The 24,285-nt window shown below is 41.1% G+C and overlaps 1 protein-coding gene and 1 long non-coding RNA gene across 3 annotated transcripts in view; one reads left to right on the forward strand and one right to left on the reverse strand.

Annotated features, from left to right (window-relative positions):
• On the reverse strand, positions 1–10,901 carry LOC105354031 (uncharacterized). 2 transcript variants are annotated; one of them, XM_078945365.1, is made up of 6 exons: positions 10,690–10,901; positions 9,255–10,313; positions 7,472–7,816; positions 7,165–7,282; positions 2,390–2,605; positions 1–375 (listed from the first exon to the last, which is right to left on the reverse strand). In XM_078945365.1, the coding sequence occupies exons 1-5, from the start codon at positions 10,751–10,753 to the stop codon at positions 2,419–2,421; spliced, it is 1,773 nt and encodes a 590-aa protein (XP_078801491.1). In that variant the 5' UTR covers positions 10,754–10,901; the 3' UTR covers positions 1–375; positions 2,390–2,418. The 2 variants fall into 2 exon arrangements, with proteins under 2 accessions (XP_078801491.1, XP_078801490.1); XM_078945364.1 differs by having other exon boundaries at positions 2,495–2,605; positions 10,690–10,897.
• Positions 10,195–24,285, forward strand: part of LOC110014970 (uncharacterized) — a 20,874-nt gene continuing 6,783 nt past the window's right edge. Inside the window, exons 1-3 of the long non-coding RNA XR_002873433.2 lie at positions 10,195–10,324; positions 16,554–16,617; positions 17,549–17,710. This is a non-coding gene — a long non-coding RNA (uncharacterized LOC110014970). The remainder of the gene's footprint in view (positions 10,325–16,553; positions 16,618–17,548; positions 17,711–24,285) is intronic.

Consider the following 24,285-nt stretch of genomic DNA (forward strand, 5'->3'; position numbering starts at 1 on the left):
TCCAAAAGCCTCTCCTTTTTTATTCAAGAGACATGCATTCATAGACAAACATAGAAACACAATAAAAAGGTGATACACTTGTTATTACTGCAGAGAAGGCCCTGTTTGTGTTGGTTTTTTGTCAGAGTTCAGGTGAAACAGGAACAAAAAGTGTATTTTTTTTTTTTTGCTCCTCTTGTGCTTGTTTAGACACAGTAGGAGCAGAGACACAGTGGGGCTTCTCAGATGGAAGTCCGAAGGGTCTGTGAGGAGTCTGGTTCTGGTCCCGCGGAGCTTGGCTGGAGGTCTGACATGGCCATCTGACACTGATCTTCTCGCTGCCCCCTTTTTGTGGTCGCCGTTGACGCCACATCAGATGAGAGGAGGCCAGCTCTCCTGGCACACAAGACAGTATGGCATGTGGTAGTGATTGAAAAGTTGTTTTAAAATTCAAACTAAACATTAAGCCTTCAGAAAAAGAAAAAAAACACTTATCAAACATCTATTTGTAACAAATTATAAGGTCCAAGAAGAAAACAAGGTTGTCTCAGGTGGGAGCAAAAGGGAAATTGCTCTATTTGATTTTGTTGTAGAAGATTGTAATGATCCACCTGGACATATATTTGGATTTCCCGACACTTTTTGCAGGAAAATGCTGTTCTGAGTTGAATCATGTTCAGAAAGTGCAGAAAGCATTTCAAAAATACAGCTTTTAGTAAGGACCAGGTTAGAACTGCAGTTATACTTCAGCTGAACAATAATGCGCAGGCAGGTTGATAAAGGAAAAAAATTAAAATTACTTTTTTTTAATTTTACATTTCCTATATCAAAAGGCTTTGTTTAAAAGTAAAACATTCAAGAACCCATTAGCTACAATAATAGTATAAAAGCTTTGATGTTTGCCCATAGGGGAATTCCCAGGCAACGTTGCATATTATTATACTTATTAATATAGTAAAGATGTAATTAACACTAAAGTGGGGAAAAAAATCTTTGCATTCTCCTTAAAGCCATCTATCCATCCATTTTCTTAACCTGCTGTAAATTCCTTTTGGGGTCACGGGGTCGCCTAAGCCTAGCCTGGCTGCTGTTGGCCGAAGGCGGGGTACACCCTGGACAGGTTGTCAGCCTGTTGCAGGGCCTCACATTCACAGAACCATGCACAGACACGCCTAGGGACAATTTAGAGTAATCAATGAGGCATGTCTTTGGTCTGTGGGAGGAAACCGGAAACCCACACATGCACGGGAAGAATAAAGCCCGTACAGAAAGATCCTAACCTGGGTTTGAACTTGGGCTTCTCCCTGTTAGGCAAAAGACTCACCATGGTGCCACCATGCCAATTCTGTAAATTTTGCTTTAAAATAAAATAAAATAAAAGTCATTTTTTAGGACATAGTTACTTCAGAGCGGTAGGAGTCACAGATAAAAAGAATTTCTGTTAACACATTCTCCGGCTAGTTTACAGCCCCCTCAAAATAACCTAACAAAAATGGCGAGCATTATTGGAGCTATCTAGCCGTACTTTTTTTAGCCACATGCCAGCTCGAACGAGGATAACAAAGACGTACATGGATCTACTCATCTACAAGTTGGACGCATGGGAATGAAGCTTGTGGTGTGTTTTCTATGCCACAAATAAGATCTTTTTCCAACTGCAGTTTTTTTGTCTGCTCCTGGTTCACAATGATTTGAATTAAAAAATACTCAAAAATGCAATTTCAAGCTTAATTTCTTTTTATGTATACAGTGCCTTGCAAAAGTATTTACCCCCTTGGATGTTTGCCCCTTTGTGGCTTTCATAAATCACTCATGGTCAGTAAATTTTGTCTTTCCTCACACAAAGATTTTGTAGAAAGAAAAGCCTTCAATGTCAATGGGAAAACAGAAATCTACAAAGGAATGTCTTCAGCTGAGCACCAACCTCGAACTAAAGTCAGGAATGAGTTTCTAAAATGAGTTTCAGGCACATGGACTCATCCGTTCTGATACCTTCGCAACCACCACTACAAGTGCACACTTCCACTCGCTTCGGATTCTCAAGCTCGCTCCTCCATGTGACACAGTGAGAAGAAGGCTGCTGCCTTACAGACGACCTGGAGGCAATCAGCTGGTTAGCACGAATGGGAGCTTCTGTGAACTACGCGTCTCAGGTCAGCTGGCAGTAGTCTGGTCAGCTGAGGGTTGTACAGTCAGACATGTCTAGATTGCTATTGCCAAACAGTCAAGTACTGTGAAACCTACCGAAAAAAAACGGCTTCAAAGCGGAAAAAAATCAGAGAAATTCAACAAAATAAAAGCTGATTACATTACTCATTCTTTTATTGTTGAAACAAGATCTTACTGAGTTTTTCGACTAATTTATGATTCTATTTCAAACCCTAAACTAATCCTGAGATTACTGGCACACCTGGGAACCAATTGGGATACATCAATCTTTTATCCTCTGCTGTCGTCTGTCGCCTCCATACTTGTGCACATTTTTTTCCCACAGCCAGTTTGGAGTCGAACGTACTGTTTCGGCTCTCCGTTTTCTGCGGGTAAAGTGTCGTCACTGCAGAGGCTTCCTGTAGCCGCCTCAGGGTCAGCACAGGCCTCCTCACATGCCCGCTGCAGGCCCGCGGTGCTGCACACAAGCACAGGAACAATGGCCCCAATCATTCAACAGATCACAGTACGCCAGTTCCTGGAAGAGCGAATAAAACACAGACTGTTCTCTTTTAAACAAAGCACTATGCACATTTTAACACATTGGTTTATATTTCATTGTTTTTCGTGTATAAATATAGTCCTATACTCGTCAGTTCTTTGCATGTTTAAAAGGTTCAAAGGGTATAGTTGAGGCTGGTGCAAAATGAATTCAGAGGAAATAACTTCACTGAATCTTTTATGGCAAAAATAAGTGAAAGTAACAGCAACAAAAACTTTAATTTCAATTAAAAAAAAACAAAAACATTTTAAATCTAATATGTGTTGTAAAACAGGGACATGGACAGGATTTTAGAGGGAAAGGGCCTCCAAGTCAGAAAAAGGCACCAAAAACACTTTTTTTTGGTCCATTAAACAATACAGAAATGAAGTCAAATTTTAAAATAAACTACTAATAAATGAACTCAGCTATACTGTTGGTAAAAACTTTCATTGTTTTATGTTTCTGGTCATATTCTGTCCTCTCTCAGTCACCCCTGGTTCACAATAATCATCCACAGCTGTCTTCATTTTTGTTCATTGTCTTCAGTGAGGAGGTGTTTGGTTTTCAGTTCTACCTCATCAGGTCATCTGCTTTCTCTGCTTTTTGTTTCTCCACGCTTTTATCCTTTAAATGTTTACGTTTCTGCCACCAAGCCCAGTTTCCTACACCAGTTCCTGACAGTTATTATAAGTATCAAATGTGACTCTGGTTCTATGTTGGGTTTTTCACTTCTGATCCTCTAAACACAGACTTTTGTTGCGCTGAGAAGATTTAATTCCAAAAGGTTTTGAAACGGAATAATTCAGAGTTTAAAGAAGGCAATTCTAATCAGAAAATATTAGGTTAAACTGAATAATTTGGTTTCAGACCAGTGGTGAGGAAGCAATGAACTCGCCATAACTGTTCATTTATTTTGACATTTCTCCAGAGTTTTATTAAGTAAGCACCCAACTTCCTGTCCCAGCACGATCTGCTCTGTAGGTGAACTGATGTGCCATGTTCAGATGTCTGGTAAAAGTGAATACTTGACTAATATAGAGTGTTTTCCTGAAATATTAACTGTTAACCGAAGCTATTTAAATCAGTGGATGGCAACTAGTTGGACCAGAACTCTCACATTCAAGTTGCTTCACTGTCACGTCGACTCTTCAGTTCTCCATGTGGGAGCCGTGTCTGTCCCTGACTCTCTCTCTGTCTCTCTGGTGGCTCCGAGTTCGAGCGGAGCCACAAAGACAGAAGCAGCAACTCGGAACTGGGGGGATTTTGTCTCCACATTTTTTTTCCTTGTATCTCTAACAGAAATGTATTAATGGTAATACACAAAAAAAAAAGCTTTTTTTTTTTATGAGGCAAAAAAGGGCAGGCGCTGAAGATGATTCATAACAACTTTCAGTGGTACCATCACATGAGATGTTGCATTTTTACCTAAAAAATGTCAAATCTCTGTGTTTCATTCAGAACTGTGGGTGCACAAATATCCCCCTGCCGCGACATTTCTACCAGGTTGTGATCTGGACTCTTTTCTTGTCAGACAGATGGTCCTGTCTGCCAAAGTCTTGGGATGAAATAAAGTGAGTAACTCCTCCACTTGAGTTCTTTGCCAAACACAACGCTGTGCTTCATGGTCAAACGTCTCTATTTTGATCTTCTTTGATAGCATCCTGGGTGCAGATTGCTCAGCAGAATCCTTGCAAACAAAGCGGCCGCCCTGCTGATCCATTTTAGGTACCGTACTTTTATTTTTTATTTTTTGAGAAAACAGGCTTCATTTTTGCAGCCCCTGCCAGTGTGTGCTCCTTAAGTATAAAAGCATAAAAACATAGAAAATGAAAATGGAAAATGAAATGTGATTATCAACATCCAGCAACTTGTTGCTTTATGCTGCTTCATGGTTTTACCCAGACTTTCAGCTCTCATCTGATGTGTTGTTGGACAGGACAAGTTAGAAAAAGAAAAAGAAAAAAAAATGAAAAAAGGAGTGACTATGTTTTCTCCTTGCAGACCAACTGGAAATTACTGTTGAAATGATTGCCAAAACTATTTTAAGATTTATATTTGCAATTAGGTCCTAAAAAAGGACAACAACTAGTTGCTAACAGGAAATAATACGCCGTAATATAAGTTGAGCCATAACAAGCAAAGCAGATTTGAGGAATACCAGAACAATAGATGATTAGTACTCCCCCCATATTGTTGGAAGAAAGGAATGAAAACATGTCTGCAGCCTGCAAAGAAAGCAATGCTCAGTAATGGAAATTCCTTTAAGCTTGGTTTAGTGTTGGTGCTTAATTAGCCTTTGGTTTGTGTTGACTATGTTCAGCTGGGAGGACCAAGTATAACCCAAAAAGGATGACACCAGGTTCTGATCAGCGCTGCCCGACCAGTGTGGAATGTCCTGGTTTTCTGTTTTAGCTTCCATGTTAACATGCTAGCACATGCATGCAGGCTGTACAGCCTTCGTGTGATTCGGCTGGGACTCGAGCGACGTTTCAGCAGCACGCCAGCCTGTTTTAAAACAGTTTTAATGCTCATTTTTCACAATTGCCTCTGAGAAAGTATTTCTGGTACTTTTAATAAAACAAAGGAGTAGTTATTTGACTGAGCCTTTGAGAATTTTAAAATAAATTTTTATCTACAATCTAAATAGTTTAATATACTTCCTGTTTAAAACACGTTTATAGAACTATGTCAGCCAAAATTCCAAAAAACTTTGCAGCAGAAATAACGAATAATCAACACAAAAACCCTAAAAATGAGTTCCAGAAGCTGTCACCTACCTAGGTTAAACCATTGGGTGATTTAAACCCCAAAAATCCAGCCTCTCTCGACTTTAACCCCTCCTCTAAGTCTTTGGTATGACTTGGCCATAAATTTGAACTCCAGACCTTCCAGTTTTGGGGGCAGACACTCTACCAAAAGGCCATTGAGCATGTTCGAGGCTCCAAGCAACGATTGTACGACCCCCAAATGCTTTTTGCCTTCGCCCTGGCGGCCCTCTTTTGACCCGCCCTCATTGGCTGAGCGGCTGCTGCACACACCTCACTCTAACCCTCTGCCCCACCTAGACCTGCACGTGACAAAATCATGAAATAAAACAATTTTCAAGATGGTGGCTTTTCTGTTGGTTTTATCTCTACAGCAACCATTTTATGTTTTGATTGTCTGGGTGTAAAGAACAGGTCTGCAAAAAGTAAATTTTACTGATTTTTTTTTGCAACAGAGGCTTTTTGTTAACCATGCCCGCATTTCTCGAATATGTTCATATCGTTTGTCACATTGTTTAGTTCGAATTTAAGTCATGGATGCATGAACTACATTTTCACAATTTTCTGGTGAAAAATGTGCGTTCATCAGGGAAACGCCACTTTCGCGAATTCACCCAGTTTGTAGCTCGCTCTTCCTCTTGCCTCTTCCTGAGGTCAAAGGTCAACAAATCTTTCATTGTGATTGCAGATTTAACCTGTGTGTGAGATTTCATGAAGATCGATCAAGCAAGCCTTCTTTTCCCATTTTGTGCAAAAATCTGCAAATTTCACACGTTGACGCAAAACGGCCGCCTGTTTTAAAACAGTTTTAATGCCGATTTTCATCAATGCCTCTGAGAAAGTATTTCTGGTACTTTTCATAAAACAAAGGAGTAGTTATTTGACTGAGCCTTTAGCGAACCTCAATTTTACACGTTGACGCAAACTGGCCGCCAAGCCGCAGGTCCAGTGGCCATCCCATAAGAATTAAAAAACTTCCCATGAAATAAAGTGTTAGGACATGAAGTAAAAATGTCGACAAAGTATAGAATATTTTTAACAAAGCATCACATCATTAGCATATGATGAGTAAGCTAAAGGCATGCAATGAACCCAGTTTGCATGGCATTGCCTCAACTCAGTCAATGCTGTTTTTGAACAGATAATATGCAAAATACAGAGATTTTGGGTATAAAATTGCTTAAAATGATTACAATTGTACATATACATTGCATTTATAGCACAGATGAGTGGACATGTATTATATATTTTAGTACACATCTTATCTAACCCTGTATTCATAAACACTATAAAGCAGAATCAGAGAATGGCATGTCAAAAGTTCAACTGAGCTTCTTTTTAGGATTTTTTTGGTCCTAAATGGCACATAAAGCATAGTTTATTGTACAGATCAGCTTTTTGTTGGTCTCTTTCTTGAATCCCCTGGTTATTCTGATGCTACTTGACAATTCAAGTCATAGAAATGCCTGCGTAAAGGCTGCTTTTGACATTTATCTTACATTTTCAAAGAATTGCTGCTTTTTATGTATTTTTATTTCCAACCTAATGAGTCACTGTGCCATTCAGTTTACAAAAAATAACAAATTCCCTAGCATTTTTTTTTTATTACTTGACCATCAAACTAAAAGCTTTATTCTCCTTAAATCTGCATGTAAAGTGTCAGTTTAGTGGAGTAACATCCTAATACTGCCACATCCCCACCACCGCACAAGGAGCTGGTGCACTTACCCTTTTTTCTTTTGACATTTGAGGATATAGATAATGATAACAGCAGTCTCCACAATCAGAAAAACGGCTGCGAACGTAGCTCCAATTTTCCATGCCCTCAGGCCTTGCTCATTTGTCTCTGAACAGATGCATTAGAGGAAAAAAAGAAGACAGAAAGGCAGGACAGAGAATAAATGGGAGTTCTGCAAATTCCTGGAGAACCTATCAAAGAGACCTTAACAGCCACTGTTTTTGTATCTTTCCAGCTTCAAATCCGGCCTAAAAGAACGGCTACACACTAATTTACTTTTCCTTAATGATTTCTCACCTCTGATTCTAGGTTTTTCCTCCACCTCATTCCACTTTCCACCTTCCACCTTCAGCTCATCTGCCTTTCCAAATGGCTCATTCTCTGCCAGAGGGTGCTCAGCCAGAACATCATTCTCAGAGTTCTCCAGCGTAGGTTGGGCCATGTCAAGGTCATGCAGCGAAAGGTTATGAGTGGGAATGATGATTTTGTTGCCTTGCTGGTATTTTTCATTACACTCGACACTCTCTCCTCCTTTCATTCTATAAAGTGATAGATTTAGGGTGGGAGGTTGGTTGTCGGGGCTCTGTCCAATGAAAACGTCCTCTCCGTCCACAGGCCAGGGGCTGGAGAGTTCCAGGATTTCTGGAAGAGAGGGTTGATATTTGTCACTTACTTGAAAATGAAGTCAAGGGGTCATGGTTCATGGAAAGAAGAGAGAAATTTAAAGTGCTAATGAGGCCATTTGTGAGGTTTACACCAACCAGCCTAAGTCACTGCTGCCCTAATGGGTGAATAAAGTAAAAAAAAAAAAAAGGGGAGAATTTGTAACGGAGAACGCAGATGGCCTGCAAGAAAATAAAAGATCAGAAACCTCTTGGTGAACCAGTAGAGCAAAAACGTTCATGCACGTGTTTTTGTGGATGAGAGATTCTATGGAGATTCTAGGGAATACTTTGGGTGTATCCAGAATAGAAGTGTCAGTTGTTCCCGATCGAGTCCTGATCCTGGTCTGTATTCACACTGCCGTCTACTGGACATTTCTGACCCAAAAACACGTGGAAAAAGGATCTCTTCAGTCGTTGGCCAGGAATTATGAGGGCAGGGAGAAGCAACGAGAGAAAAAATGATTAAAATCCCACACTTCGCAATTATTGTTGGGATAGTCCACTTGTGTTTTGCTGACCAATTTTTAACTTCTGGATCTACTTCAAAGTTCAAGACTTACTTTTGCGACTTTAGTATGATGGAGGCATGCTGCAATGCGGTTACTTAGGAGGCGATTGTCAAGAAGGCACACTGATAAGGGTCTATGACATATAGATTGTCGGGAAAAAGAGTGAGAAGCAATCTCTATCACATTAAAAGTAGTTTTAATGAGACTACATTCACACGCCCACATTTCAATCAGTTGCTGTGTCTCATCGTTGCTCCACGTTGGTTTGAAACTTATAGTTGCCTCTTTTCAACACTTTTTACATCCCATAATTACTGATAACGATGGCCATTTTGGTCCAGTTGTTCTCCTCCAATCACGGAGCCTACTCATACTGAAGAAACTCAGAGCGAACCGAAAAACTCAGTCCGATTGCAAACTAAGACCACTTCAAAAGATGGGTCAGAGAGCGGCTTCTGGTCCCCGACCGGAGTCCACTTGGGTGCATTCAGACTGAAAATGTATTCCGGATTATCAGGGGAAATGAATTCTGTATGTCTTACAGATTTTTTCTTTTCAACCCCATGAAACGTGCACAAGGGGAATGTTGATGCTGATCTTACAAATACTTGACGATACTCTTACCCCACACACAACAATGGTACATTCAATTTTTATGATGTCCCAAAGACACTCCAAGACACACCTGCACTCCCCTTGAACACTCCTTTCTATGACCCTTCGAGGGGCCTGGACAACCCAAAAAGTCTAAACACCCATACGAGTCAGCCCGACTAAGGTATTGGGATTCAATAAGGCAATGTTTTTTGACTGAGGGCAGGGACTTTCAGAAAACTAAAGTGTAACAGATTCTTGGGTTTGAATTCCAACCTTTGCAGCTGCATTTATTAGATACACATATCTCACCTTGATTCTCTCTTTCACTGCCATGAGAGTCCTCCCCAACTATTTGTTCATCTGGACCCACTTTTTTGTCATTGCCCTCGTTCATCAATGTGACAGTTTCTTCTTTGGTTCCAGTTCCTTTTTCCCCTCTTGTTGCTCCCGTGAAGTGTGAACCTTTTTTTGTACTTTCCTCCAACAAAAAGCCATATCCATCAGCTCCTTGGAGTTCCTTCTGTGTCATCTCTTCTGCATTTGTCTTAGAATTGTTTGCAGACGGCTCAATCGTCTCCCCTTTGACTTTCTTTATTCGAGTTTCTTTTTTCTCTTGATCAAACTCTGCCGGTTCCTCCTCCTTCACACCCAGAGTGGTTTCAGAATCTTCAACAGTTTTGTTCTGTTCTGATTCTTTAGCGACTGCCACGGACACAACTGACGTTTTGTTTGAATCTTGCATTTTTCTTTCAGTTGCTTTACTTTCTTCTATTGAAGCAACTTGGTCCTGGTTGTCCTTTCCTTGTACTTTAGCTTCCCCTAAACTTTTATCTTCTTGATTAAATGTATTACCTGATGATTCCTTGGTGGCGTTCAAGCTAGCTTCTTGTTTGACTTTACTGCCTACAGACTCAGTGGTCTTCTCCATTAATTCAGCACCTGTTGGACCTTTTCCTTCAACAAGAACTTCTCCGTTCCCACCTACGTCTTCAAATCTAGCAACTTTCTCCATCTCCCTCTTCCCATCAAACCCCAAACGTTCCCCCTCTGTTGTCAATATTTCCGTTTCTTCATTGGATTCCGTCTCTCCCGGTGCGTCCGCTTCATCCACTTCCTCCACCTCCGCGGCCTCCTCTGCTGCTTGGCCGAAAGCCGCCTCCACCACTTTCTCCAACAACTCCTTCAGCACTTCCTCTGCCCCACGACCCTCCACCTGCTCAGAGGCTTTCTGCACAGCCTGCTGCACATCCTTTAAGCTAGGAGGGGATATGACTGGCCCTGTCTCTGCAGCAGGCTGCTTGGACGCTTGTGGTAAGCTCTGGACGTTTTGGTGGATGACCTCCATGGAAGGAGTGGGGGTAGACACATCTAAAGAGACGGTAGGAAGAATGTTGGTGTTCAATCAAAAAGAATGACTAGTCTGATTATTATTTTGCAATATACTGACTACTTAAGAAAAAAAGATTGGTGAGCCAGTTAAGGGGTAAATGGTGGATTTCTTGCCATTTGTGGCATCAGAATCAATCTATGGTACATGTTGTGTGGTAAAATCTCTCCATTCTACAATAGACATTCATTTTAATTTCCATTCATCAATTTTATTTAGTTCAATTGAAATGTTTGGCTCATCACAAGGTATTTCTTGGAAAAACAGCAAATAATTCAGTGAACACTTCTCTCTACCCATCAAAAATTCACCCATACAACCTACTTTGTGAAGGAAATGAGAAATTTAGCATTTTACCTTCAGATGTGGAGTGCTGTAATATCAAAACCACCAGGAATCCTTTCAAATTACAATATCTCATGTTGGTAGGAAAAAAAAGAAACAAAAAAAACTGTTTTTAATTTCCAAACTGCCTCCCAAAAAAAAAAAAAAAAAAAAATACAACTCAGACGTCTAAAAGTGTGAACTCCGCTGCAAACATGAACTGAGTGTTCCAAACCGATGGCAGAATTGTTGAACCAGCCCGTCGAAAGGGAGGGCCGTGTTAACAGATGACAAAGAAATGATGGAGCGCCAAAGATAAGAAGAAGAGTGTTAAGTGTTGCAAGCCCAAAGCATCTTTTTTCCACCAGGTGTCTCTACATAAAGTAGCACATCAGTGTCAAATGCCTTTGAGAAACTAGCAAGGACAGTGGTGAAGTATCAGCGTCGTGTCACACACACGCTGAACTCTGGAGGAGCAATTATAGGCAAACTGTTGAACTTAAGCAGGAGTGACTTTACCAGTGGGACTTGACATGGAAAAAAAGAGAAAGTAATGTTAGATGAAGTAAAAAGGTTGCAAAAAAATGATTTTTTTTTATCAAGAACTTGCTTTTTTAGAGTTAAGTGTTTTGATTGATTTTCCTTCAAACCATTTCTCTATTCTTTGCAAACATTTGTGTGTTAAAAAACAGAAACATCTCAATAGCCTCAGTAAAGAGATGTGACAAAAATTGATGAAAGTTGAATAAAAATGTGACACGCAGCTGAACATAAACTGTTTGGAGGCCAGCAAAGCTCTGGGAGTGGCAGAAAACCAGGGACTGTAACAATGCTCAATTTGTGCTAAGGGGCCTAAAGAGTGCCAAGAAAATATTCTCCATACCATTACACCACCACCACCAGCACCAGCTTGAACCGAGGATAAAAGGCAGGATAGATCCATGCTTTCATGATGTTGACGCCAAAATTCTGACCCTATTATCTGAATTTAGCAGCAGAAATGGAGACTCATCAGATCAGACAACGTTTTTCCAATCTTCTATTGTCCAATTTTGTTGAGTCTGTGTGAATTGTAGCTTTAGTTTCCTGTTCTTAACTGACAGGAGTGGTACCCGGTGTAGTTTTTTGCTGCTGTGGCCCATCTGCCCCAAGGTTGGACGTGTTGTACGTTCAGAGATGCTCTTCTGTAGACCTCCGTTGTAACCAGTGGTTATTTGAGTTACTGTTATCTTTTTCGAGCGGCCATAGTGTAGTGATAGGGCGGTCGACCTCTGATCGGAGGATTGCAGGTTTGATTCCTGCCTTCCCGCCCATGTGTCAAAGCGCCCTTGGGCAAGACACTGAACCCCACTGTTGGGTCTAAACTAAACCAACATTTCTCAACGATATTTGAGCTGGAAGAAAGGACACAGACTCACTTTAAATCTTTTCTCGAGAGAGAGAGAGAGAGAGAGAGAGAGCAGACAGGGACATACTCACGCAATTCTCCGTTTGCTCTGAGTTTACAGAGGTCTGCCTCCTCGTATTTATTGAAAATCAGGGTGTTTCCCTACATACAGATGCTTCTAAAAGGGAGGGGTAAAACAATGGAGCCCACACAGGTCAAGAAACTAATCTAAACAAACATCTTAAAAGAAGCGTTTGCTCCTTTGAGATCCAGTTTCATTGTTGACCCCTGTGCTTCCAGAGCTCATCTTCTGCAGAGCAAAGGTCCTGCATATCAAAGGTGACCATCTGTCACCGGGTCAAATGCAAGACAGCTGCATTGGGTCACGTTATTCGTTCCTGAGAACCAATTTCTCGTAGTAAAGCAATATACACACAATATATCAAAAGGTCAGAGTAAATATGAGATAACTTATGTACAATTATTCTAACACCCACCTTGCCTCTGGTGGAAGCTTAGCACCAGTGTTCGGCAGTGGAGCCACCACCAGTTTGTGAATGTGACTGTAAAGCACCTTGGGCCTTCGAGGAAGGTAGAAAAAAAGCGCTACATAAGGATATGCCATTTACCATTCTACCAGCTGGAACCAGTCTGGACATTCTCCTCTGAGCTCTGGCATCAACGAGGCATTTCTGCCCACGGAACTGCCTCTCACTGGATATTTTCTCAGTTTTTGAAAGACTCGGGGGGCCAGCCCATCTGGCACCACCAACCATCAAAGTCACTTAAATCCCCTTTCTTCCTCATTCTGATGCTCGGTTTGAACTGCAGCAGATCATCTTGACCATGTCTACATGCCTAAATGCATTCAGTTGCTGCCATGTGATTGGCTGATTAGAAATGTGTTGTACCAGTGTGCCTAATAAAGTGGCCAGAGAGTGTAGAATCTACACTGTAGATTCTCAAATCTAGTGAGCACCGATGCACACTGGTTTTTGCACATAGACTTCTGAAATTTGACATTTGTAGATTTGGACACCCCAAAAAAATGGGGAACCCCCCGACGGCATCAACAGCAACACTGCTATCTCATTTTTTGTTTGCGTCTTGTGAATTGGTAATTATTCTCCTACTTAGCTAGCAGGTTTTTTTTTTTTTTTTTTTTTTTTTTTACCATAAGGCAAAATTGAAAAAATAAAAATAAAAAATACAGTCATATCAGGAATAAAGATAGCCATATCGGATCTGCAGCTTGGCAGGAATAATCTGGTCTAAGTTGCTGAAATCAGTTCCAGAACATTAGGACACTTTCTCAAACGTATTCTTTAGAAATATTCTCAGCCTTTAACTACAACCCCTCAGTACACACACCCTTTACCCCTCATAATATACACTGCAACACAAACACACATACATGCACACACACTCTCCACTTTAGAAGAACGTAAACACTCACTCGAGCACGGGTGTTAGCTCACCTTTGCACAAATAGTTTGCGTGATTAAATGAAATATTTCACGCTAGTGTTAAGTGTTGTTTGCAAAAGCATGCGTATGTGAACATTATTTGTATTGTGTACATGTTGGCATGTGAACATTTTTGGAGCCAACAGGAATGTTTATAACATTTGAGTGTGTGTGTGGACAGGCCACCCTTCTAGATTTGTATCACATCTGAATCTGACCGTAATTATTATGAACATCCAGCAACTTGTTGCTTTATGCTGCTTCATGATTTTACCCCCCCCCCCCCCCCCCCCCCTTCTATAATCACATTCCTGTCCCCCCTCTCTAACATCCCTCTTTCTTCTTCCCTCCTTTCTGGTCCAACACAAAAGATTTTCAAATATGATTAAAATGAATAAAGTTTGGCCTAGATTACAAAAGAGGTTTATTCAGACATACCTTTGGTTTGTCTGAAGATTCATAAACCCTGTTGTTAAGGTAAAATTTGTCCAACACAAGAGGCCTTCAGCTCTCATCTGTTTGCCCAGCTGTTGGACAGGACAAGTTGAGAGAAGAAAAAAAAAACATTTTCAGCCTTCTAAAGAAACAAAATTCGGAATAACATACTTTTTTTTTCAACAATAACTCAACCACATTTGTTCACTCAAAACTCTTTCTGAAGAAAATCTGTCTGGAACCTTCACCAATTGCAGGCCAACTTTCAAACATCCTTTTATTGCAAAGATTGTTGAAAAAGCTGTTTTGACACAGCCAAACAACTTTCTGAACACAGACCGCCTGTTAGACATAATTTCAGTTAGGCTTTAGACTCTGCAGCACTGTGGAAAGATATTCACACCAACTCTGACTCAGTAAAAACATCTTTAATGCTTACAGTCTTTGATACATTGGACTGTGAACTCCTTCTTGTGGGTGGGATTTTCGGGTCAGTCCACATTGGTCAGTACTTATCTGACAGTCAGGGGTTATTACTATTGGTGATCTTAAATATGCAAGACTCTCCAAATCCTGTGGTGTACACCCACAGGGCTTGATTCTGGGACTTCTGCTGTTTGACTAATACATGCTCTTTCCAGCTCAGACCCATGTTTTGCAGTTATGCAGATGACACTCAGGTTTACGTAGCTCTTCATATAGCTCCAAACCACTGCAGTTTGCGCAGCTGCTCAGAGGAGAATTCAGTCAAATATATAACATACCTAAATCTGAGTTTCTGTGCTCACTTCAAGGCTGCGACTAAATCAGCCTTTAACAAATCAAATCATGATACAAAGATTTCACTTTCAGACAAGATTTACACAAGCTATACTCAAAAGCCTTTTTTTTTTTCAAAAAACAACTGTGTGCTTAAATATCAATTCATTCTAGTTGTGCTTTTGCAAACAATGCCTGTTATTGTAAATACACGAATGCAATTAGTGTGCCGCTGTGTCAGACTGAGTTGTTTTACTACATGTTACTAGCAAGGTTAGTAGTTATAGTCACATTAATGTTTTTTTTAGCTGTATCAGCTTTTTTAATTTTTAATTTTTTACACATTGCAAACAAGGTTCGGAGTAACGGATTTTGTAAATTCGCTAAGGCGGCCAACACAGCTAACCTTTTTAACGTGGCTGACATGTAGAGAAAAGCTGCAAACCTGCCAAAATAACAACAATTTCCTACAATTTATTATTTAAATTTTTGTATTTTTTTATTTGTCTGTTTGTCTTTGCACTTTTTTCTATTCAGTTGCTTCATTATGCTGCAAACAATTACCGTCAGGCAAATTTCTCACACCATCTATGGCAAAAGCATGAATGGGCGATTTTGTTCTGAGCATAAATGGCTCTATTCTGCTGCCAAGGTCCAAGAGAAGATTAGCAGAGGCTAAAACCTTTTTAAAGTAAAAAGAATTGATAGAATTACACGTTTCCCTTTGATAAAGCCACTCTCACCTCTCAACTTGAGTTCATCCTGAGTGTCTTTGTGGCATCTTACCTTTAATCCTCCATACCCCAAATTATTAAATCACAACGCAAATAATAGCCGAGTTGCGACTTGTGAAATTAAGCTTTTCCAACAGCTATTTTCTTGCATTGTGCTATTCAGAGAAATCAGCTGATTCTGACCACAGGCGCCATTGATTCTCCTGGCAAAAGACCAGCGTGATGCAACTGAAAACACACTTCTTTTCGATGAGACCTACCAGACTATTATCCTTCTGGTTTCTCCGCTGGAAAAAGGCCTCTCAAAAGCCTGGAAACTGTCTGAGAGGGAAAAAAAAATAATGTACACACTCTGTCTGTCAATGCAAGTGAAAGAATATGTCAAATTAAGTCTCTGTGGTCTTTGTGTGGCGTTGGATGCACTCGAGGTGACATGGTGCGATCTTTGCTCCAGTGTGATTTTACTTGACAATGCAGAAGGAAATCTAAGCTTTTGCATTTCTGGAGTCTCTGTTCTTTCAGTCAGAAGTAAACCACTGAAAAGGACAGAATCCAAAGCTTCTAAAAAGTAAAAATGTACATATTTTATGTCTGAATAGCCTGTCTTTGTGTGGACTTTTTAAGTTTTATGATCTTTTTCATTCATGACTGCAGGAGATTAAGGCCAAAAGGTTCATGCAGTCACATGAGCTTCACGTTGTGCGTGTGCTACCAGGCAGCAGTACCTCATTCTTGGCTTGTGACTGGGGCTGCAGAAGGGGATTACCGTTAAGATAATGTTCATGCATGTGTGCTAGTTGTTTTATTACTCAATCGTTTGTGGTTATGTTTTATTCGCAAACACTCATCCACACTTAAAAAATTTCCTCAGAAGTTATGACCAAAAAAAAAAAGGAATCACTAAGGTGTCATTCACACAAAAGTGTGTAACCTCTCAGATGTGTCTGTGTGTGAAGGGGTAATTGGCCGTAGAAGTTGCTGGCTGTATTTCACATGTGGATGCTGGCATTTCAGATGAGTTCTCCATTGGGCAGAAGAGGTCAAAGTGAGCAACCACTATGAACTTTGACCCATTCAACCATGATGTCAAACTCACCCAGCTTGTGTCTCTTGTAGGTGGAAAGCAGCTTCACATGCATGGAGCGGTGGGTGTCGGCTTGTGGGTGGATGCCACCTGCAGGTAAGGGAGGCTCTCTACCGCACCACACTCAAGCATGGAAATGCAATTTCCGCCTCTAATATTTATTTTTAATGCATTCCTGAAAAAAAAAAAGACGATTTTTTTAAATTTCCACTGATACATTTGTGTGCAGCTTTGGTTCCTGCCTTGCATGTCACGACCTGTAGTTCTCAAAACCATTGGACACCTATGTAATGAGGTGTCCAGACAAGCAGCCAGACAAGCAGGCAGGCAGTCAGGCAGACAGACTAGTTGTGTTACAGTTTTTATGATCAAATTCTGCAAAACTGCTGTTTTTTTAATGGAAATTATGCAAACCAGCCCTGACTAGTTTTGGTTAATACAGGCTGAAACACCAGCTTCTGTTTACGCGCTGTTTTGATTTGTTTGACGGAACTCTTGAACAATATCTTAGGTTATGATACAAGTATCCAGCCATCCATCTATTTTCTGAACCAGATTGATACCTTTCAGGGTCATAGGGTTACTGGAGCCAACCTGTGGGGTACAGCCTGAACAGGTCACCAGTCTGTTGTAGGCTCACACACTCACGCATGCACACTTTGGGACAACGTAGAGACATCAATGAACCTATGAAGGTTGTTTTTGGACTGTGGGAAAAATAAAACATAATGCTCGGAGAAAACCCAGGCATGCAGAAGGAGAACACCCAAACTCCACACACAAAGGTCCCAGCCGGGATTCAAACCAGGGCCTTCTTGCTGCAAACCGCTACACTACTGTGAAGCTCCCTGATGCAATTATTCATCTTTGAAATTACTTTAACAACAATACAAGAGGCAAACAAACTTCATAATACTATGACATTTACATATTTTCAGATGGCAACCAATAAAAGGTTTTGTCATGACATTTATTTAAAAAAAAAAAAAAAGGAACTTTATGAAAATCCTTCCTTGGTGTTTTTCAGACATAAGATTGGCTACTTCCAGGATTTCTAAGTGACCCTCATGTGTGAAAAGGGAACAGGTCATCTGACAAATAGCTGCACTCCATCACGGGCCGGAGGCGTCGGGATGATCGTGGAATAGCCATCATCTGACCTCCGGTCACAGAGCGTTTCGGATCAAGGGTAAGAGCCGCACCTTTACGGTCGCCTCTGCAAACAACTCGACCTTGTATGCACTTGATTGTTTCACTGTTCCAAACTATAAATTCTAAATGTCGTCTTTGTAATGCATCATGAAAAAGAAAAAAAAGAAAAGGACTGATCTGGGATCGAGCTGTCATCATCAGTGTGCGTTAACAACCATTTCACGCGGTGCTCAAACGGCGTAGAAAGTAAAAGTTCTGTTGCGTGTCATCAGACTTGTTGGAATTAGTCATTCGTAAAACAGAGGAGGCTTCATTTTGTCGTTCCCCCTTCTCCATCTTCCCCCGTTTTCTCCTTCTCAACTCCTCACCCCCTGTGTCTCTGTCTGCATTTCAAGAATATTTCAAAAGGAAATAACCCCCCCACCCCCTTACACACACGGATCTGGGACATTTTTTGGGTCACCATTAAAACGATCACCCAGACTTATAAAAGATGCAAAGATAGTTACCTTTTTTTTTTTTTTTTCTCCTTTTCATAAGTCAAGATCTGAGCCTTCCTACTGACACAAACAACAACAACAACAACAACCACCACCAGCAGTACCAACAACAGAAATAATGTATGCTCTTATTATTATTCCTGTTTAGAGTTATAATTTATTCAGCTTTTGTAGGGAACAGCAGTTTCAAAGGAAAAACCCACCAAGAGTGGCTTGTTGATAAGGCACCAAAGTGAAGTCAATTTATGCAGTTCTTCCTCTCTGTTTTCCAACACCCCCCACCACCAGCACCACCCCCCATTTCCCTCTCAGACATGAATACACAAACACACCCATAAAATGCTCATATCAGTAAGCGCACTCACTTCAAGTGGTGACAATTTACAATTAATTAGAGGGAATCCACTTCCTTGTGTGTGTTTGTGTCTTTTCAATTGCTCTATGATCTGCAGCTCAAAGCAAACCAGCGACGTGAGAAGCTCAAACACTACCCTCCCCCCATCTCACCACCACCACTGACACCACCCTTCCTTTCTGCTCCATATGCTTGCAGGCGGCTCCAACGCTTTACGATTGACAGCCGCGCGTGGACTGCCAAAAAAAGAAAAATTAAACAGCCCAGTCACTTCCCCACATAGTGTACACACATCCAATATCAGAATAGCATCTCTTCTGATGAAGTCATCCTTCATTTTTCTCCACTAGTTTAGGTGTCTCAGTGTTGCGATTCAAGCTACGTTCCCCATTCAGGCTTCACATTCAAAACTCTTGCGTTAACTCATAGTTTTCGGGGTCTACGTACAAAACATGTGGCCATTTAACACTTGTTGTAAGTTTGACCAGGTCAAACTTTGACCAATCAGGGACTTGGGTTTGGTAGTGACACATGGATGGCATCACTTTTAATTCCCGGAAGTACCAACTGTTTGTTAATTTGTCCTCCATGATCTGTTTTTCAATCGTGGTTTGTGCCCGGCTGTAATTAAGCTACCTACACACCCGGTAAGTGTGGTGCGTTCAAGAGCATGATGAGCTTGGGTTTTTGAACGTGCTTTTAGCATTTGGTGTTCACACTGCAGTGTTGCTACCTAATACTGGCGCATGGCTTGGCGCAAAATGTCAAAGTGGTGCAAATCTCACATCTTTGCCTCAGGCTTTCCTCTTTCGCAGCTCTATTCCGATAAATGAAAAAACTTTGTGTCGCATAGTGCTACGTTCACACCGGGGTGCTGTTTGATTGATGGCTTCCAATGAAAAGTCTATGTAAACACATGTACATGTACATTTTCGGGCATTTGCACCAATTTGACATTTTGCACCACAAAATGTCAAATTGAAATTGAAGCGCCATCAACAACGCACTAAATGTGTGTTTTTATAACACTCATCAAATACCTGGTGTGTACGTATATTCACCGTATCCTCAGAGCTGTAGGGCTGTTTGCAGTAACCAAATCTGAAAGCATCGTCATCGACCACGGTCCAACTGTTCATGAGCCCAAGTCCTCGTCTGCCCGTATAGACTTTTTTTATTCTTATATGCTATAAATAAAAAAGGAAAAACAATACTTGCACATTTCAATGTCTCCTTGTAAATGGAGCACTTATATAAGGCACAATTGTGGATTACATAAATATCTCAAAGTTATCAATATTTCATCCTCTGTGTGTTTGATGTGTTTGGTAATTGGATATTTATGTTGTGGGCTTCCTCTCTCAAACCCCTCTTGCCTGTGGGTGGGTTTAGTTCTGGGAGAGGTGGAGGTAGGGGGTGCATTTACTTCGTTTTTTCCTTTATATGGACGCTGTACATACGTATTTTTATGTTTTATTCGTGGTTGTTGGAAGCCGAGAAGGCCACCCTCAGTGTGCTTTCACATCTTTCTCTCATCACTGTGGGCTGGTTGGACAGAAAGGCTGCTGGGATACGTTGGTTTGTGGGGGTCTCCCAGAGGCACCCAAGGGGTTGCTGGTTCCTTTTTGATGATGACTGAGAACAAGGATGGAAGAAAGGAAGAGGAGGAGAGGAGGAGGAGAAGCACCAGCGTGGGAATTCCTTGGCGGGGACTTGAGTCTGATAAATGTTTAACACGGTCTGACGGTTAACGTAACAAAAGAAATTGCCTCCATCTAGAAAACATCTAACAAATCCTTCACAAAAAAAGAAAAGAAAAGAAAACAGCTGGCTTCTGTTGAATTGAACGCCCTCTGACTTAAACGCAGGGAGGAGCACTGTGCTCAGCAGATATGGGTGGATGGAGAAAGAAGGGGCGCGCAAAGTGGCAGGTGACATGGTGGAGATGCAGTTCTCCACCATGGCCAAGTGAGGGAGCCGTTGGGTTTGATTTTAGATATCCCACAGGAGAAGCAGCACCATCCTGCCAGGACCAAAATGGAAAGGAGGAAAAAAAAAACAACAGATATGAGAACACAGAGAAAGAGGAAGTGAGAAAGAATGAGACAGAGAGGATGATGAGCAAAAAAAAAAAATAAAAGAAAAAGACAGAGACTGACTATTTTCACAGTGTATTACATCACTGTTCTCTGTGAGAATACTCCTCTCCAGCTTACGTCAGTGGGAAAGACTCCAATCACACTTCTGGTACTGGAGCAACACCTTTGATGTGCTATATTGCAACAGCAAATACAGTCCTCAACAGCTGAGGACACATAGTTGGAACACAGCAGAGGATGCATGACACATGGTCGATTTGCAAAAGTCAAAATCCTCCCAGATCCCGAGGTTTCCGGGGTTGGGAGGAACACTGGAATATCTTAGGCGAGGCAAGCAGAATTCACTTGAGCTCGGTAAACAGAGCAAACGCTTCCCCTCCGAGCTGTTCTAGTTGTTGACAGCTTTACTGCTCATCAGACTAACAGCACCTCTGCCCCGTTGCTGATGTGCCTGCTTACCTGCCTGCTTCCTCAGCAGTTCAGCAGAAAGTTGTCCCAAAGTAGCAGCAAGCAAGGGAGAAGATAGCAGGATGGGAGGGGGAAAAAAAGAAAAGGAAGCAGCAGAATGCCAGAATCAGAGCTACGATGCAAAAAAAGCTTCTTTTTTTTAAATGTTATTACTATATTTATTGCTTTAATCTGCACTGGGGTTGTTATGGAAGATGAGATTTAAGTGGGAGCTAATGATCCCAAATTGTTCATCTGACACGTGAAAGCTGCAGCTCAGGGGACCTAAGGTTCCAGATAACCTGTTTGTAGGATTCTGCTGCGGTTGCACATATATTCTGGGTGTCATCATCAATCATTAGGCATTCTCTCTGGTTGTTTGAATCAGGTTTGGCCTGCTGTGAACACATTTAGTGTTCCAGGACCTGCGTAGGCATGTGCGTGTGTGTGTGTGTGTGTGCGTGCGTGGGCTGGTGTGAGTGAGCGCCAGAGCCAGAGCGTCATGCTGCGAACGCAGATACAGCTACACTCAGCACTGGACATCGCAGCAGGCAGCAACCTGAGAGGGATTGAGAGAGGGTGTGCTTTGTGTGGTGGGAAAAAGTGCTGCTTGATGAAAAAGGTGGAGGGTGCAGAGGGAAGAACGGGATGAGGGAATTAGTGTGCGTGCGTGAGATGTACAGCAGGACTTTTAGATACACAAGCATTTTTTTTATTTTCTTTTTTTCTCCACACACAGAGTCACAGTGCAGGTGCAGAGGCTGGTGACTGCTTATGATGAAACAGCTACTCACAGGCAGAAATAGGTCAGCGAGCCTTTGGGCCACTACAGTCAAGAGGGCTGGTGTCTCTCTGTCTGTGTCACGTGCACGGGCGCGCACGCTCATCACACAAGCCGTCTAGTCACTAGGATATACTGTCTGTGCAAAATGCACAAAAACACCACCGGTGAGTCGATCCAGGCTAACAATCCCGCTGGAAAGGAAGCAAAAATATAAAACAAAAAGTCTTATTTTGCTAAAAAAGGATCTCAGAAAGAGAATTTTATTTACAGTCAACATTGATTGGGGGGGGGGATATATCACCAAGCATGGCTGTGACTGCAGTTCACCGCCCCCCAGGGGATGGGTCAGAAATACATTTCACACATCCAGGTGTTTAGGACTTTCATTCTTCTAGCGGCTGTACAATAATCAGATCCTTTAAAGCTGAATGTAACCAAACTTAGAATCAGGGTGAGGGTTGGACAGTTCTCCTGTGACCATTTGAAGAGGAAACCTTTAATATTTATAGATTTTTTTTCTTCAAGACGTCTATACCAGAAGTGACAAATTAAAAGCATGCTATGGTTTATGGATGCCAATGTCAGCTTTTTCACATCAGCATTGCTTCCCTTCTTGTGTTTAGTTCTGGTTTCTTCTAGATTGATTGCCTCTGTAAAGCTCTGGTTTTATGCTTACTACTGGATCTTGTAAGATCATTATCCTTTTTGCAGTCGCCTTAGTTTTGCTTCCTGCTCTTGTTTCAGTTGCTGACTATAACACACATGATGTCATTCATCACCTTATTTAGCATGAATTCATATCAGCCCGTCTTATTTTGCTTATTTCTATGGAACAATTGGTTTTTGTTTGGTAATAGTATTCAAATAAATATAATTCCAGACTTTTTTGTTACATGTTTCATGTGATGTGGCACAAAAAATTCACTTCATCATGGTTCATTACTGAAATAAGTATTAAAAGGGGTCAAACATACTTTTTATATTTGTCTTACAGCAGTCCTAGACTGCAAGGACCATAATTCTTTCTACCTTCAAGCTTTTATTATGTATTCACTTATTAACTTTAACAGGTTTTTTTTATTATTATTATCTGTAATGTACAACGCTATATTCATAAAGAACCTGAACACGATTAGAAATTGAAATAAAGACGACAATGTTTTTTTTTATTGAATTCTTCTTTCTTACTACACAGGTGAGCAAAAATGTTGCCCAAACCACATCCTAAAAGACTCACTAAAATTTGCACGCGGCCAGTACCCGGTGAAAAAAGAAGGATTAAGGCATAGTGAAGAACCCCCGCCCCGAATGATGACATCACAGCTGGAGAAACCATCAAAAATAAATGAATGGAGCCAAAATCTAGTATGGAGTGTGACCCTTATGCTATCTTAGGTGACCCCACCATTGATGTGTTCTCCCTACCATGACAAAGGTGGATAAAGGTGGAAAGATTTCATGTAATCCATGGACACCGGTGAAGATCAAACATCATTGAAGAACAAAGGTTCAGAACACTGTCTAGTGGGTCTAGATGACCCAACTCCCAACGTTAAAGTGCCTAGGATAGCACAAGGGTTAAATAAAAATATTTTAAAATCCACTAACTAAACCGAAATATACACGTTGGGAACATCCATGAAAAGTTTTAAAATGATTATGGGATGGCCACATAGCTTGGCAGCTATGTTGTGGCAAAGTGTAACATTTTGCCTCAATAAAGAGCACTTTTGCTTGATAGATCATGAACTTTAACACTCATACCACCAGGTGAGGTCTAGAACCACAACCAAGGTTTTTTTTGTACCTTTGACCTCAGGAAGAAGCCGCCATCTTGAATTAAAATGAATAAATCACCTTTTGTACATTCAATAAATTTAAACTCCTCCTAGGGATTTCGATCTCCTCTAACTCCTCAAGCATCACTGGGAAGCTACTTGAGGAAAAAATGTTGGTTTGCCAATCATTGGTCTTGTTGTTTAACCTTGGTCACAGGGACACGGTGATTGGCCAATGATTGGCTGCAAAGCATGCTGGGAAACGTGACGTACTGCTATTGTTGTTATGCTACGAGCTAAAGGTAAGTGCTTTAGGCGAAGCAGCCAGCTTAATATGATGTTTTTCAGATTTTCATCGAGACAATAACAGATCGACCATTCTTGCTTTTATTTTTACCCCTATTGAATGCTCACAGAGATACGGATGTAGCGGCAGGAAGCGGCTTTTGCAGCAAGATGACGGAGGGCATACCAGATGTGAATGAACGTGAATACGATGGATGTTTCTGTGCTTTTTAAAATAAACAAATCTGTTCTCTAAACATCCTCCGTGTCTTCAATGCAATGTAATGAGACACAGACAGACAGAAATGTGAAGGTATCTGCTGTAAATCTATGACGTAAATTAATAACAGGATAAATGATCGGC

Source organism: Oryzias latipes, chromosome 1, assembly GCF_053564925.1.
Source record: "Oryzias latipes strain Hd-rR chromosome 1, Olatipes_Hd-rR_3.1".
Lineage (NCBI taxonomy): Eukaryota > Metazoa > Chordata > Actinopteri > Beloniformes > Adrianichthyidae > Oryzias > Oryzias latipes.

Excerpts from the sequence above, each read along its gene's own strand:
- LOC105354031 (XM_078945364.1), bottom strand. The coding sequence starts at position 10,753 with ATGAGATATTGTAATTTGAAAGGATTCCTGGTGGTTTTGATATTACAG. Across the intron at positions 7,283-7,471 it reads GGAAAAACCTAGAATCAGAG|AGACAAATGAGCAAGGCCTG; the intron begins GTGAGAAATCAT and ends GCATCTGTTCAG. Across the intron at positions 376-2,494 it reads GAAAACGGAGAGCCGAAACA|GAGAGCTGGCCTCCTCTCAT; the intron begins GTACGTTCGACT and ends CTTGTGTGCCAG.